Source organism: Chelonoidis abingdonii, chromosome 2 (assembly GCF_003597395.2).
Source record: "Chelonoidis abingdonii isolate Lonesome George chromosome 2, CheloAbing_2.0, whole genome shotgun sequence".
NCBI classification, from domain to species: Eukaryota; Metazoa; Chordata; order Testudines; family Testudinidae; genus Chelonoidis; species Chelonoidis abingdonii.
Genome location: NC_133770.1, coordinates 79,590,434 through 79,605,321, shown reverse-complemented (window position 1 = coordinate 79,605,321; position 14,888 = coordinate 79,590,434). Strand labels below are relative to the sequence as shown.

The 14,888-nt window shown below is 42.4% G+C and overlaps 1 protein-coding gene across 2 annotated transcripts in view; it reads left to right on the top strand.

Annotated features, from left to right (window-relative positions):
• OSBPL10 (oxysterol binding protein like 10) overlaps positions 1-14,888 on the top strand; it is a 184,323-nt gene that overhangs the window by 165,515 nt on the left and 3,920 nt on the right. For both annotated transcript variants that reach the window (XM_075062483.1, XM_075062484.1), the window contains exons 9-11: positions 7,543-7,729; positions 9,972-10,154; positions 11,059-11,212. In XM_075062483.1, coding sequence (XP_074918584.1) covers positions 7,543-7,729; positions 9,972-10,154; positions 11,059-11,212 — 524 coding nt within the window. The remainder of the gene's footprint in view (positions 1-7,542; positions 7,730-9,971; positions 10,155-11,058; positions 11,213-14,888) is intronic.

Sequence of the window (14,888 nt, the reverse complement as noted above, 5' to 3'; positions counted from 1 at the left end):
CCTCCGGGCTCCCGCTGCCGTGGGGAGCCTGGAGAAGCCCTTTAAATGCCACCCCGGCCTGGCCACTGGAGTGCGGGCGGGATATAAGGGCTCCGCCAGGCTTCCCGCCATGGTGGGGAGCCCAGAGGAGCCCTTTAAATCCCGCCTGCAGCTTTGGCTGCCGGGCTGGGGCTGGCATTTAAAGGGCCAGGAGCTCCACGGTGGCCGGAGCCTTGGGCCCTTTAGTTCGCCCCAGGGGCTACCAGCCACCTCTGCAGCTGGGAGCCCCCTGGGTGATTTAAAGGCCCTGGGACTCCCAGCCACAGCTGGTGCCCCAGGACCTTTAAATCTTGAGGCCACACCCCCCCCCCCGACTCCGGCCCTTCAGCGTAAAGCTGAAATTGCGCATGTTAAGTGCACGTAAGTTGCGACAGACCTGTATGTTAAGGTCATTTTGAATTCTAATCCTGCTCTTCAAAGGAATTGCAACCTCTCCCAGCTTGGTGTCATCTGCAGATTTTATAAGCATACCCTGCACTCCATATTATTAGTAAAAATATTAATTAGTGCTGGACCCAGGATGGACTCCTGTGTGATCCCAGTAGATATGTCCTCCTTCCAGTTTGACAGCGAACTATTGAGAACTTCTGAGAATGGTTTTTCAATCAGTTATGCATCCACTTTATAGTGATTTCATCTAGATTTCCCTTGATTTTAGTCAGCCAAAAATATGTAGTCTCCAGACCACTTACAATTCCTTCCTGTGCTCCTTTTCTACCTTTGCAGTTAATGGGCTAATGAGCTCCTTAGTGCTCCCCAGCCCAGGTTGACCTAGTAATTAGCCACTCCTTCCCTCAGTCAGGCCTTCTCCAGAACTAATTGGATTTTCAGTGATCAGAGTGCAGGTTCAGCTGCTGGGTCTCAGCGCTCTGACACAGTCCATTTTCTAGGATGTTGTTTGTTCTGCATGGGGATGTCTAGATAAAGGTTAAGAGACTGTCTCTCAGGTTTTATCATATCCAGGAATCTCATAGCACTCAAGTAACAGTTCTGGAGAGACATCCCTGTCTCAATGCCAACAAAAATTCCTGAGGTTTCCATGTGATCTCCCGTTTTAGCCTCTCATCAGCCCAGGGTTATTGGTGATGGATGATTGTGTGCGTCAGCACCCAGGAAATGTGCACACATACTGATCTGGGGTTATCCCAATCAGATTCTAAAATGGCTACACAGAAGGCTCTTAGTACCTTGATGGCTAACAATTTTATCATCTCCCTAAAGAAGAGCTGTCCCTAGACAATCTCTCATCTGAGAATTTACATTGACACTACCACAGTTAAAATCTTCCCTATGGAAAAGAGGGCAGTCGGGATGTGTTACGTTCATCCTCTGATCAGAGTTTGCATCCAACTGCTGGGTCTCCTGACTTTCTGTATAAGGCTAACCCCAGAGACCAAGAGGAAACTGCAGCAGTTCAGACTGAAATTGTGGAACCATTTTTAGGAAGCAGTGAACTATCAGTATTGTGTATTTTTATTCCCATGTCACAGTCCTGCCAATGGAACAACTGCACTGATGAAGGCTGGAGAGCCAACCTGTAGTAGATCCTGCTTTTAGAAAAGAAATTGACCTACATCAGTTTAATGCTATTGAGTTTGCATTTCTTCTTTTGTGATATGTGCTATGATTCCCTACTGGGATAAATGCAAAGGAGATTTAGGGTAAAATTTTCAAAATGGACTTAGTCGCTTTTGAAAATGTTACCCTTAGATTCCATGGATTGTGCTTCTGAGAACTGTTCTTATAAGTGGCTTCAGGTTTGTATTTCCCAAACTTCTTATTTATTTGTATTCATAATTGTAGCTGCCACTTGTTTTAAAAAAGAGAACAGAAAGCAAAGCCATGGGCTACCTTTATCAGCTGCATTAATACTTCTGAGACTAATAAATCCTCCTCTACGTCTTCCCTGATACTCATTTATTTTGCTTTTATTAGCCAGTGTCAGACAGAAGTAGCTGCATTAAGAAGTGACAGACTAGCATAATATGCAGAAAGCTAGTTATTCTGTGCTCACGAAATTGCTAGTCTTATGCAATATTTTAAATTCTAGCTCTTCACTGTGGGTGTTTTCTAGCATGGATACCATTATGGATAGTGTCACCAATGGGTGGTACTAAAAATTGTTAGTGTAAATATTTAAGTACTGAAATTAGTCTACAATGCAGGGGATAGACTTGAAGCAGAACTGTAAGCTAATAATCCTGAAGAAGACTGTACTTGTGCTCAGCGCAGCAGACTGAAAGTCCAGATAGGGAGAGGCCCTTTGCAGAATGGATGAACTGTGAAATGCATGCGATAGTGCAAGGGAATTATAATACAAGTATTTCTGATTGATGGTCTTACTGAAATGTCGCATTTTACACTTAAATTGGGAGCTCAGACCACTTCTCCTTCTGCATTAATACAGTATGTGTTTCAAGGGATGTATGCCAAAAAGTTTAGTAGGTAGGAGCAAAATTTAACGTACCTTCCTTATTTGTTTGCAACCTTATAATTTTAAAATGGTCTCTTGGGTGGTGTGAAAAGGGGCTAAAGGAAGATATCTTTCACAATGCATCAGTGAAAGTATTTTTTTATTTTAAAATGGCCACAGCAGAGTGTTCAGGTGCATCCCTGCAATAACTAATTAGTGCCAAACTTTGGGGCAGGACTTCAGGACTGTTGCACACACTGTGATAATCTTTGCTAACTGGTGGGGTTGGGCTCAAACCTAAATGGGCAAAAAAAAGTGTTTGTAAATAAAGCCACTAGCCTGTACTAAGGGGGAAGAGAGAGAGACTAAGGCCCAGATCCTCAAAGGTTTTTAGGTGTCTGGTTCCAGTGGAAGTTAGACACTTAAATACCATCAAGGACCTGGGCCTAAATTGCCAATGTTTGGACTCTTATGGGGACAGAAAATAAGTGAGGCACTATCACCTGTTATATGTGAGGCTCCGTCTAATAAAATACCTTTCATTGCTTTACCCTGAAACAGTTTCTCCAATTAAGCAGAATCTGATGAAATGGGAAGCCAGCCTGTAGTTTTACAAGTAGTCCTCATGGCAGGACCAAATACTGTCTAGACCATCCCTGATAGACATTTATCTAACCTATTCTTAAATATCTCCAGGGATGGAGAGTCCACAACCTCCCTAGGGAGTTTATTCTAGTGTTTAACCACCCTGACAATTAGGAAGTTTTTCCTAATGTCCAACCTAAACTTCCCTTGCTGCAGTTTAAGCCAATTGCTTCTTGTTCTATCCTTAGAGGCTAAGATGAGCAAGTTTTCTCCCTCCTCCTGATAATACCCTTTTAGATACCTGAAAACTGCTATCATGTCCCCTCTCAGTCTTCTCTTTTCCAAACTAAACAAACCCAATTCTTCCAGCCTTCCTTCATAGGTCATGTTCTCAAGACCTTTAATCATTCTTATTGCTCTTCTCTGGACCCTCTCCAATTTCTCCACATCAGATACATTAAGTATAGCTTAAAAATTAAAATGATAATAATGTCTGTAAAATGTAAGCCTTTTTTTTGTTAAGCTAATAATATGAAAGTCCTCTTTGCTTTAATGCTGATTTATTGGTCATACATTGGTTTGCGTTTTATGCTGCAGCTTAGGCATGTAATTCTTCAGAAATAAGGCCGTCCCTAGTAGGAGGTTGTCAAGGTTTCTTTCCCCACTCTGAACTTTAGGGTACAGATGTGGGGACCTGCATGGACACTTGTAAGCCTAATTACTAGCTTAGTTCTGGTATACTGCCGCCACCCAGAATTCTAGTGTCTGGGGCACTCTCTGTTCCCCCAAAACTTCATCCCCTCCCTGGGTTGCCTTGAGGGACTTCACCAATCCCTGGTGAACACAGATCCAAACCCCTTGGATCTTAAAACAAGGAGAAATTTACCATCCCCTCCTTTCCCCCCACCAATCTCTGGTGAGTCCAGATCCCGTCCCCTTGGATCTTAACACAAGGGGAAATTAACTATCCCCCCTCCTTTCCCCCACCAATCCCTGGTGAGTCCAGATCCAATCCTCTTGGATCTTAACACAAGGGGAAATCAATCAGGTTCTTAAAAAGAAAGCTTTTAATTAAAGAAATAAAAGGTAAAAATTATCTCTGTAAATCAGGATGGAAAATGCTTTACAGGGTAATCAGATTCCTATAGACCAGAGGGCCACCCCTAGCCTTAGATTCAAAGTTACAGCAACAGAGGTAAAAACCTTCCAGCAAAAAGAAACATAAGGCTAACACGCCTTGCCTGCCTAATTCACTTACAAGTTTGAAACATGAGAAACTGATTCAGAAAGATTTGGAGAGCCTGGATTGATGTCCCGTCCCTCTCAGTCCTGAGAGTGAACAACAACAACACAAAGAACACAAACAAAAGACTTCCCTCCACCAAGATTTGAAAGTATCTTGTCCCCCTATTGGTCCTCTGGTCAGGTGTCAGCCAGATTCACTGAGCTTCTTAACCCTTTACAGGTAAAAGAGACATTAACCCTTAACTATCTGTTTATGACAGAGGTACAGGAATGCCAACTGCAATTATATGGCACATTTTCAGTGTGGTAGTACATGGCACATTTTCACTGTGGTGATGGTGATGTAAACTTTCCTGTAGTCATTCTAAGCAAAGTATGTACTTCAGCTTTGTTATAACATTTTGGAATGGGGTGTTCCTGCGCGCGCGCGCGCACACACACACACACAGTGGGCGTGTCTACACGGCAAAGAATATCCAGCTGCTGGCCCGTGCCAGCCAACTCAGGGTCATGGGGCTCAGGCTGCAAGGCTGTTCCATTGCTGTGTAGACTTCTAGGCTTAGGCTGGCGCCCGAGCTCTGGGACCCTCCCACCCTGTAGGGTCCTAGAGCCTGGGATCCAGCCCAAGCCCTGAAGTCTACACAGCAATGAAACAGCCCCACAGCCTGAGCCAGCTGGCAAATATCAGCTGCAAGTTTTTCTTTGCTGTGTAGACATACCCAGTGAGGCTTAGCCAAAACACAACGCGCCCCCCCCCCCCCATGGAAAAGGAAAAAAAAAAAGCTACTCACACAGCTTGCTTGTTAGTTTATGTTCATTCTTACTTTCCATACTGTCAGTATTTATTCATGGTGGTGCTGAGATTGCAGCATTCAAAGTGGAAACTTTTGACCATCCAATGCAAAGGGTTAAAAATAGTTTACTCCATCGCTCTCCTGTGCTTGTTCTGTTGCATTGTCCCACCTTCCATACATCTTCCAGGTCATTTGTGTCAAACTCGGTTAGGGGAATAGAGATGTTGACTGTTTCATTAGTGGCAGGTTGAATGTACAGAAGTAACAAGAGCAGCTCCAGAAAGCAATGATGGTTTGCTAAAGACATTTATATGCCTGCGGGAACACTTCCAGTCTTGAAGTGACTAAGCTCCTTATTCTACCTAGTCCAGTGGGTTGGAATACCACATTTTACGTAATGCTATAGCAGAACTCCTTCTTTTAAACTCTGAATTGTTTAAAAGTAAAATACATATTTATTTTTATGTTGTGAACTTTCCCCAGTACTGTGAGGAAAATGGCTCATACTAATACAGTTCCATAGCTAAACAGATACTGTAAAGGTCTTTACATCCAATTTGCATAAAAACTGTTTGATGGTCAAAGAGCTTCTGAATTCTAAGTATGTAGTGGTGTGGTGGGTTGTTTTTTTAAATCTCTGTTTCAAAGATCCCCCCTCCCCCCCAGCCACCATTTTGGCTCCTAGGAAGCTATTAAAATGAAAAATAAAGAAACATTAAAATCAAAGTGGAAAGAACGAACTTTATTTTTGATGACTGACATTTCCTAAGCTGAACTGCTAAGGGTATTTGGTGAGACAAGGTAGGAGAGGCAATATCTCTTATTGGACCAAGACTATTTGGTTTTGCAGAATTCATGTGCAGTGTTTGCAGCATGTATTTGTATTGTTCACTTTCCTATGTGATGTACTTTACAAATGTCGTTTGTTTTGAAAACCCACCAACAGTTATGATGGGACAGAACCTTAGTTGTGGTAGTAGAGGCTCGGGACTTGTCTACACTAACAGTGGTGCAGCTGGAGCGCTTAGTGAAGATGCTACCTATGCTGTGGGGAGAATTTCTCCTCTCAGCGTGGATACTCCCCGCTCTCCCCCAAGAGACGGTATCTGTGTTGGTGAGAGAAGCCCTCCTGTCAATATAGCGCTCTCTATACCGGGTGCTAGGTCGGTATATCTGTGTCACTCAGGAGTGGGTAGTGTGAACCAAGCCTCAGACACAGAGATCCTCTGACTAGGCAGGGAGCAGCAGCCAGTTCCCTTAGCTAGCTGTGAAGATTTCTGTATCCTGCTGCTGCTGGCCTCTCACTGGAGCCAGATGGATTCAAAGTGCTGCTCCAGCTGCCACAGACAAGTCACACGTGCAGCAAAAAGTAAGAGCAAACCAGTGCAGCAGGGTGGGATCAGGTGGCAGTAGGTAGGATCCCAAGGAGAACAGAAGGGCACTGCATTGCACACAGGCTTCTTCTGGGGAGAGGTTGAGAGAGAGAATGAACCCCTTGTGGCAGATATTTGGTTATGTCAGGGGTCGGCAACCTTTCAGAGGTGGTGTGCCGAGTCTTCATTTATTCACTGTAATTTAAGGTTTCACATGCCAGTAATACATTTTAACGTTTTTAGAAGGTCTCTTTCTATAAGTCTATAATATATAACTAAACTATTGTTGTATGTAAAGTAAATAAGGTTTTTGAAATGTTTAAGAAGCTTCATTTAAAATCAAATAAAATGCAGAACCCCTCCGGACTGGTGGCCAGGACCCAGGCAGTGTGAGTGCCACTGAAAATCAGCTCGTGTGCTGCCTTTGGCACGCATGCCATAGGTTGTCTGCCCTTGAGTTACGTCATTTAATGTCCTTTTGGAAGGCATTCCAATACTACAGCGATGTGGGCAATATAAGACCCGATGTAGAAAAGAATCAAATCAAAGGGGAGAGTAGAGTTGAGAGGAGTGGCGGGGGTGAATGTGTTCCGTAAGTGGGCTAGCGTGTATTCTATTACTGGATGCGGGGCCTAGAAAGAATGCACGGGAGAAAGTCTCTGTTATCTTGAGAGAGCAAAGTTGTAAGTGACTTCCTTCCACGGACCACTCTTCTTAGGGCTCTTTGTCCCAAAAGAGCTTTTTTTATTTATGGGGATAGAGGGAGCTACAAAGTGTTTCAGACTTACTGAGTTGGCTCCTATGAGATTTTTTTTTCCCCTTGGTCTTACCAGTTTGTGCTTATGTTTTATTGATAACCTGTATCATTTTGAAGTATCACTTGGTTAAAATGCAGAACTGAAGCCATACCTTTTTGTGTTTGAGCAGATTTCTTCTGAGGGAGGTTTACTGGTAGAGGCACTCTGACTTGATGATGAGGGTCTTCTGTTACTCTGACTGTGTGAATTACTGTTTGCTGATAGTAAGTGGCCAGTGGCTGCATGTTCTCTTCAGTACACTAGAATCATTTCACTTTCCAACTTTTCTCTCCTAGGTGTTCTTTACTTAATGGCACATGAGGAAGAATATGTGTTCACGCTGCCTAGTGCCTATGCACGTTCTATACTTACCATTCCGTGGGTGGAGCTTGGAGGTAAAGTCAGTATTAACTGTGCCAAGACAGGCTATTCTGCTACTGTCACATTCCACACCAAGCCTTTCTATGGAGGAAAAGTTCACAGGTATTGAAACTGCTGTCTGTTAGGTTGCTTCCTTTTGTACTGTATGTTAGAGTGTACTTGAAAACTTTTTCAGTTTTCTGTATTTATTACTGTACAATTGTTTGGGTGTGTTTTATGTGTAATTAATATGCAAAAGCCAAATTGAATTTATATAGTGATTTATCATGTGTTTTTAAAAAATAAAACAAAACCTTCCTGCACCTGCCAGCACCTCATTACAGCTTTTCCATTAAAAAAAAAAATTTGTTTAAAATGTGATTTGTAGGTTTGAAAAAATAAATATAGATACTTTGAATCTGGGACCTTTCACATCAGTATGTAACAATGTTAAGGTTCTGGGGTGTCAGATTTTGAGCTTTAAAATCTGGATGTCTTTTTAACAGTTTTAAGTATCTCTCTTTGGTCCACTATAGCAAACAAATTCTGAGTTAGTGCTGAAAATCCAGACTGATGTGTATTTTTAACTCAAGCCACAGTTATGCCAGGGAAAGAGAGAAAATATGCTAGAAGATCTATGGCTGGAATATCTCAGCACAGATATTCCACACACAGTCTGCACTTGCTCTTTTTGATGCAACGAAGTCAGATTTCTGTTTATAATTTAAACATATCTGTTCACAGTTGATTTTTAAAATTGCTTGGACACTCAGACTCATAGACTTTAAAGTCAGAAGCAACCATCATGATCATCTACTCCGATATCCTGCACATTGCAGGTCCCAGAACCTTACCCAACCACTCCAGTAACTCAGCCAGAAGTTACAGGTCTATTACAGAAGTCTTCAAATCAAACTACGGCCCATGGGATGGATCCAGCCCACAAGCTGTTTTAAGCTGGCACATGAACTCCCGTTGGGGAGTGGGGTCTGGGGCTTGCCCCACTCCAGTCGAGGCACAGGGTCGGGGGCCGTACCATGTGGCTCCTGGAATCCGTGGCATGGCCCCCCTCCAGGTCTCCAGCTGGGGTGCAGAGTTGGGGGCCGCTCCACATGGCTCCTGGAAGCCACGGCATTGTCCCACTCCGGTTCCTAGGTGTTCCAATGGCCCTACTCTAATGGCCCCCCCAGCAATCCAATGAGAGCTGCAGGGGCAGTGCCTGCAGACGGGGCAGCATGTAGAGCCACCTGTCTGTGCCTCTGCATAGGAGCCAGAGAAGGGACATGCTGCTGCTGCTTCCGGGAGCCGCTTGAGGTAAGTGCCACTTGGAGCCTGCACCCCTGATGCTGTCCCCATGCCCCAACCTCCTGCTCAAGCCCTGATCCCCTACCACCCTCCAAACCCCTCGATCCCAGCCGGGAGTACCCTCAAATTCTTCATCCCCAGCCCCACCTCCGAGTCCACACCCCCAACCAGAGCCCTCACCCCCTCCTGCACCCCAACCCCAATTTTGTGAGCATTCATGGCCCACCATACAATTTCTATTCCCAGATGTGGCCCTCGGGCCAAAAAGTTTGCCCACCCCTGGTTTAAAGACTTCAAGTTACAGAGAATTCATCATTTGCACTAGTTTAAACCTGCAAGTAACCCATGCTGCAGAGGAAGACGAACACCCTCCCCCTCCGCCCCTCCCACCAGGATCTCTCTAATCTTACCCAGGGGAAAATTCTTTCCCAATGCCACATATGGCGATCAGTTAGACCCTGAGCACATGGGCACGACCCACCAGCCAGACACCTGGAAAAGAATTCTCTGTACTAACTCAGAGCCCTCCCCATCTAGTGTCCCATCACTGGCCATTGGAGATATTTGCTACTAGCAGTCACAGATCAGTTATATGCCAACTTAGACAGTCTCATCATATCATCCCCTCCATAAACTTATCAAGCTCAGTCTTGAAGCTAGTTAGATTTTTTGCTCCCACTGCTCCCTTTGGAAGACTGTTTGAGGATTTCCTCCTCGCCTAATTTCAAGCCCAAAGTTCTTGATGGCTGGTTTATATCCATTTGTTCCTGTGTCCACATTGGTGCTGAACTTAAATAATTCCTCTCCCTCCCTGGTATTTTTTCTTCTGATGTATTTATAGAGAGCAATCATATCTCCTCTCAGCTTCTTTTGGTTAGGTTAAACAAGCCAAGCTCTTTGAGTCACCTCTCATAAGGTAGTTTTTCCATTCCTCAGGTCATCCTAGTAGCCCTTGTGTGCACCTGTTCCAGTTTGAATTTAGCAGATTATAGTCTTTTTAATATGCTGACACTAAGATAAACTGTATATTTTATTGTGGCTTTTGTCATATTGGAATTAGGGTTACAGCAGAAGTGAAACACAATCCCACCAATACCATCGTATGTAAGGCACAAGGAGAATGGAATGGCACACTGGAATTTACATACAGCAATGGAGAAACCAAAGTGATTGACACCAACAAACTGCCTGTTATCCGGAAAAAGATTAGATCAATAGCAAAACAAGGTCCTTTTGAATCGAGGTGAGGTTATGGACATCAGAGAATTCTGTTTATGAAGCTTGGACAAAAACTTAATACGGAAGCAACCTTTATATGTTCATGTGTGATTCAGTAAAGAATAGACATGTTAACCATGACTGCAGTAAAAGTAGTTAACAATATCCTTTAAAATACAATGAAAAGAATTTAAAAAATGATAGTTGAAAGTCTGTTAGAGATGGTACAAATAGAGTGCCAGATAAGAACAAAAAGGACAAGGAGTACTTGTGGCACCTTAGAGACTAACAAATTTATTTGAGCATAAGCTTTCATGGGCTAAAACCCACTTCATCAGATGCATGCAGTGGAAAATACAGTAGAAAGATATATATATATATATACACAGAGAACATGAAAAAATGGCTGTTGCCGTACTAACTGTAATGAGAGTAATCAATTAAGGTGAGCAATTATCAGCAGGAGGAAAAAAAACTTTTGGAGTGATAATCAGGATGGCCTATTTTCAGCAGTTGACAAGAAGAGGTGAGTAACAGTAGCGGAAAAATAGCAGGGGGAAATAGGTTTTACTTTTTGTAATGACCCACCCACTCCTAGTCTTTATTCAAGCCTAATTTAATGATGTCTAGTTTGCAAATTAATTCCAATTCTGCAGTTTCTCGTTGTAGTCTGTTTCTGAATTTTTGTGTGTGGAAGTATTGCAACTTTGAGGTCTGTAATTGAGTGACCAGGGAGGTTGAAGTGTTCTCTGACTGGTTTTGGAATGTTATAATTTTTGACGTCTGATATGATGAACACACCATCATTATATGAAAAAGAACTGGCAAGTTTATCCTGCAATTGTATATTCCTCTTTACAAGGCATTTTACTGTTGCTGAGGAGTTCTCATTCTATTTTATCTGTGTTTATCTGTGATCGATCACTCAGGCATCTTTGGCAACATGTCACCAACTCCCTGAAAGAAGGCAATATCGATGCAGCAACGGAGCACAAGCACCGCCTTGAGGAAAGGCAGAGAGCAGAGGAGAGGCAACGTGTGGCTATTAATACACCCTGGAAACCAAAATATTTTACCAAGGAGGTAATGTGAATCACACCAAAGCATTTCTTCGTTGCTTTAAGATAGGAATGTAGTGGAGTTCCACAGTACAGTGAGGAGTGTGTGTGTGCATGCGCAAACAATTAAAATCAGCTTTTGATTTGTATCATTGTGATTGTGACTAAATCTCTCTGATCTTTCCAAACTTTTACTCCTAAAAAAACAATCATTAGACATTTATTTTAGATTTTGTAAACCTTGTTCTCCTTTTTAAGCTTTTACCTGCCTTCGGTTAAATGTATTTATGCCTGAATTTTTATAAATTTGGTCTCTATGATTAGACATCTAAATCCATATTTTTGGCCATTTAAAAAAAAGATAGCTTGATGCTCAGCAATGGCTCATAGACTTTAAGGTCAGAAGGGACCATCATGATTATCTTGTTTGACCTCTAACACATTACAGGCCACAGAACCTCACCTCCCCCCACCCCCCATTCCTATGATAGACCCTAACAGCTGGCTGAATTACTGAAGTCTTCAAAGACTTCAAGTTACTGAGAATCCACCATTTACCCTAGTTTAAACCTGCAAGTGACTCATGCCCCATGCTGCAGAGGAAGGGAAAAAATAAAACCAAAAAAAACAAACAAAAAACCCAGGCTCTCTGCCAATCTGACCCAGGGGAAAATTCCTTCCCAACCCCAAATATGGTGATCAGCGAGACCTTTCTCCAATCTGACAACATTCCATTAATAGCTACTTTTTGTTTGTGGTGGTTTAACCAATTATGTTTCCACTTAATGGTAGTTCTGTCAAGTCCACATTTCTCCAGCTTACTTATCAGAATGTCATGTGGGACTGTGTCAGAAGCTTTGCTGAAGTCCACCACGTTCCCCCTATCCACCAAATCAGTTACCCCGTCAAAGAAGGAAATCAAACTGATTTGGCATGATTTCTTCTTGATAAATCCATGTTGGCTGCTAGTGATTACCCCCTTCATCCTCCAGGTATTTTCAAACTGAATGTTTTATACATTGTTCTAGTAGCTTCCCAGGTATTGAAGTCAGGTCTATAGTTCCCCATCTCCTCCTTTCCCCGCTTTTTAGAGATGGGCACTTCTCCTGTCTTCTGGGACCTCTCCTGTCACACATGAGTTTGTAAATATTATTGCCAGTGGCTCTGAGAGTTCTTCAGCTAATTTCTTCAGTAACCTGGGGTGAATAGCATCTGGCCCTGCTGATTTGAATTCATTCAAGTTGGTTAAAAGATCTCTGATATGTTCTTTACTTATCCCAGTCTGCATCCCTTCCCCCTTACAGAAGGGTCTGTGGTAACTGGGACCTAGATTAAAGCTCAGGTTAGCCAGATGATGTCCTGAGATATCTTCCCAGTAGTTTATAACGGAGCCATCCTAGCACAGTAATCCTCTTTCCTGGAACATCAGCTCATTGTCGAAGAAGCCAAAGCCTTCTTACTAACACCACCTGAGTAGCCACACAGTCTCTACCCAGGCGTTTTCATTCAACAGGGAGAATGGATGAGAACACCACTTGTGCCCCTAACTCTTTTATCCTTCTCCCCAGAGCCATATAGTCTGTAGGGATCCACTCAAGGTCATTCTAGGCAGTATCGTTGGTGCCCACATGGATAAGTAGGAACAGATAGCAGTTGATGAGTCTCAGTGGCAATTCTAGCTCTAGGCAAGCAGCACACTTCTTGGGATTCCTAGTCTGGACAGCAGATGGATAACTATCCCCCAAATAAAGAACAAAACTAGTCAGAGGACCCCCCGCCCCCCAAATGCCACCATTGCTAAACAGAGTGAAAGAGGCAGTTTTGAGACAAAAAGACATGCTTTAAAAATTGGAGGTCAAATCTGACTGAGAAAAATAGACAGGAACATAAACTCTGGCAAGTCGAGTATAATTAAGCAGGTCAGAAAAGAATTTGAAGAGCAACTAATAAGTCATACAAACAGCAACATTTTTTTAATGTACATCAGAAGCAGGAAGCCTCCCGAACAATCAATGGGGCCACTGGACGATTGAAGTGCTAAAGGAGCGTTCAAGGAAGATAAGGTCATTGTGGAGAAGCTAAATGAATTATTTGCATCGGTTTTCACTGCAGAGGATTTAGAGTGGGGGGAAGATTCCCAAACCTGAGCCATTCTTTCTAGATGACAAATCTGAGGAACTGCCCCCAGATTGAGGTGTCAATAGAAGAGGTTTTGGAACAAATGGATTAAATTAAACAGTATTAAATCACCAAGACCAGATGGTATTCACCCAAGAGTTCTGAAGGAACTCAAATATGAAATTGCACAGTTACTAACAGTGATAGGTTATATATCACTTAAATCAACCTCTGTACCAGATGATTGGCTGATAGTTAATTTTTAAATCTGATTTTTTTAAAAAGGCTCCAGAGATGATTCTGGCAATAACAGGCCAGTAAGCCTAATTTCAGTACCAGACAAATTGGTTGAAATTATAGTAAAGAACAGAATGATCAGTTACATACATGAACATAATAAGTTGGGGAAGAATCAGCAGGGCTTTTGTAAAATGAAATCATGCCTCACCAATCTATTAGAATTCTTTGTGGTGTCAAAGAAAGCCTTTGACAAGATCCCTCTCCAAAGGCTCTTAAGTAAAGTAAGCTGTCATAGGATAAGAGGGAAAGTCCTCTCATAAATCAGTAACTGGTTAAAAGTTAGGAAACAAAGGAGAGGAATAAATTGTCCATTTTCACAATAGAGAGCGGTAAATTGTGGGGTCCCCCAAGGATCTGTACTGGGACCAGTGCTGTTCAGCATCTTCATAAATGATCTGGAAAATGGGATAAACAGTGAAGTGGTAAAGTTTGCAGATGATACACAAAGCTGACTGCGAAGGATTACGAAGGGATCTCACAAAACTGGTGACTGGGCAACAAAATGAAATTTGAGATGAAATTCGGTGTTGATTAAATGCAAAGTAATGCAAACTGGAAAACATAATCCCAACTATACATACAAAATGGTGGGGTCTAGATTAGCTGTTGCCAGTACAGAAAGAGATATTGGTGTCATTGGGGATAATTTTCTGAAAACATCCACTCAGTGTGCAGTGGTAGTCAAAAAAGCTGACAGTGTTAGGAACCATTAGGAAAGTGATAGAAAGTAAGACAGCAAATATCATCATGCCACTTATAAATCCATGGTATGCCCACATATTGAATACTGCATGCAGTTCTGGTTGCCCTATCTCAGAAAAGGTAATTTAGATTTGGAAAAAGTACAGAGAAGGGCAACAAAAATTATTAGGAAAAAGAACAGGAGTATTTGTGGCACCTTAGAGACTAACCAATTTATTTGAGCATAAGCTTTTGTGGGCTACAGCGCACTTCATCGGATGCATTCACTGGAAAATACAGTAGGAAGATATATAATATATACACACAGAGAACATGAAACAATGGGTATTACCATACACACTCTAACAAGAGTGATCAATTAAAGTGAGCTTTATTATTAGGGATATGGAACAGCTTGCATATGAAAAGAGATTAAAAAGACTCTTCAGTTTACCAAAAAGACAAGGGGGATATGACAGAGGTCTGTAAAATCAAGAATGGTGTGGTGAAAGTGAATAAAGAAGTGTCCTTTACTCTTTCATATAACACAAGAACCAGGGGTCACCGAATGAAATTAATGGACAGCAGGTTTAAAATAAACA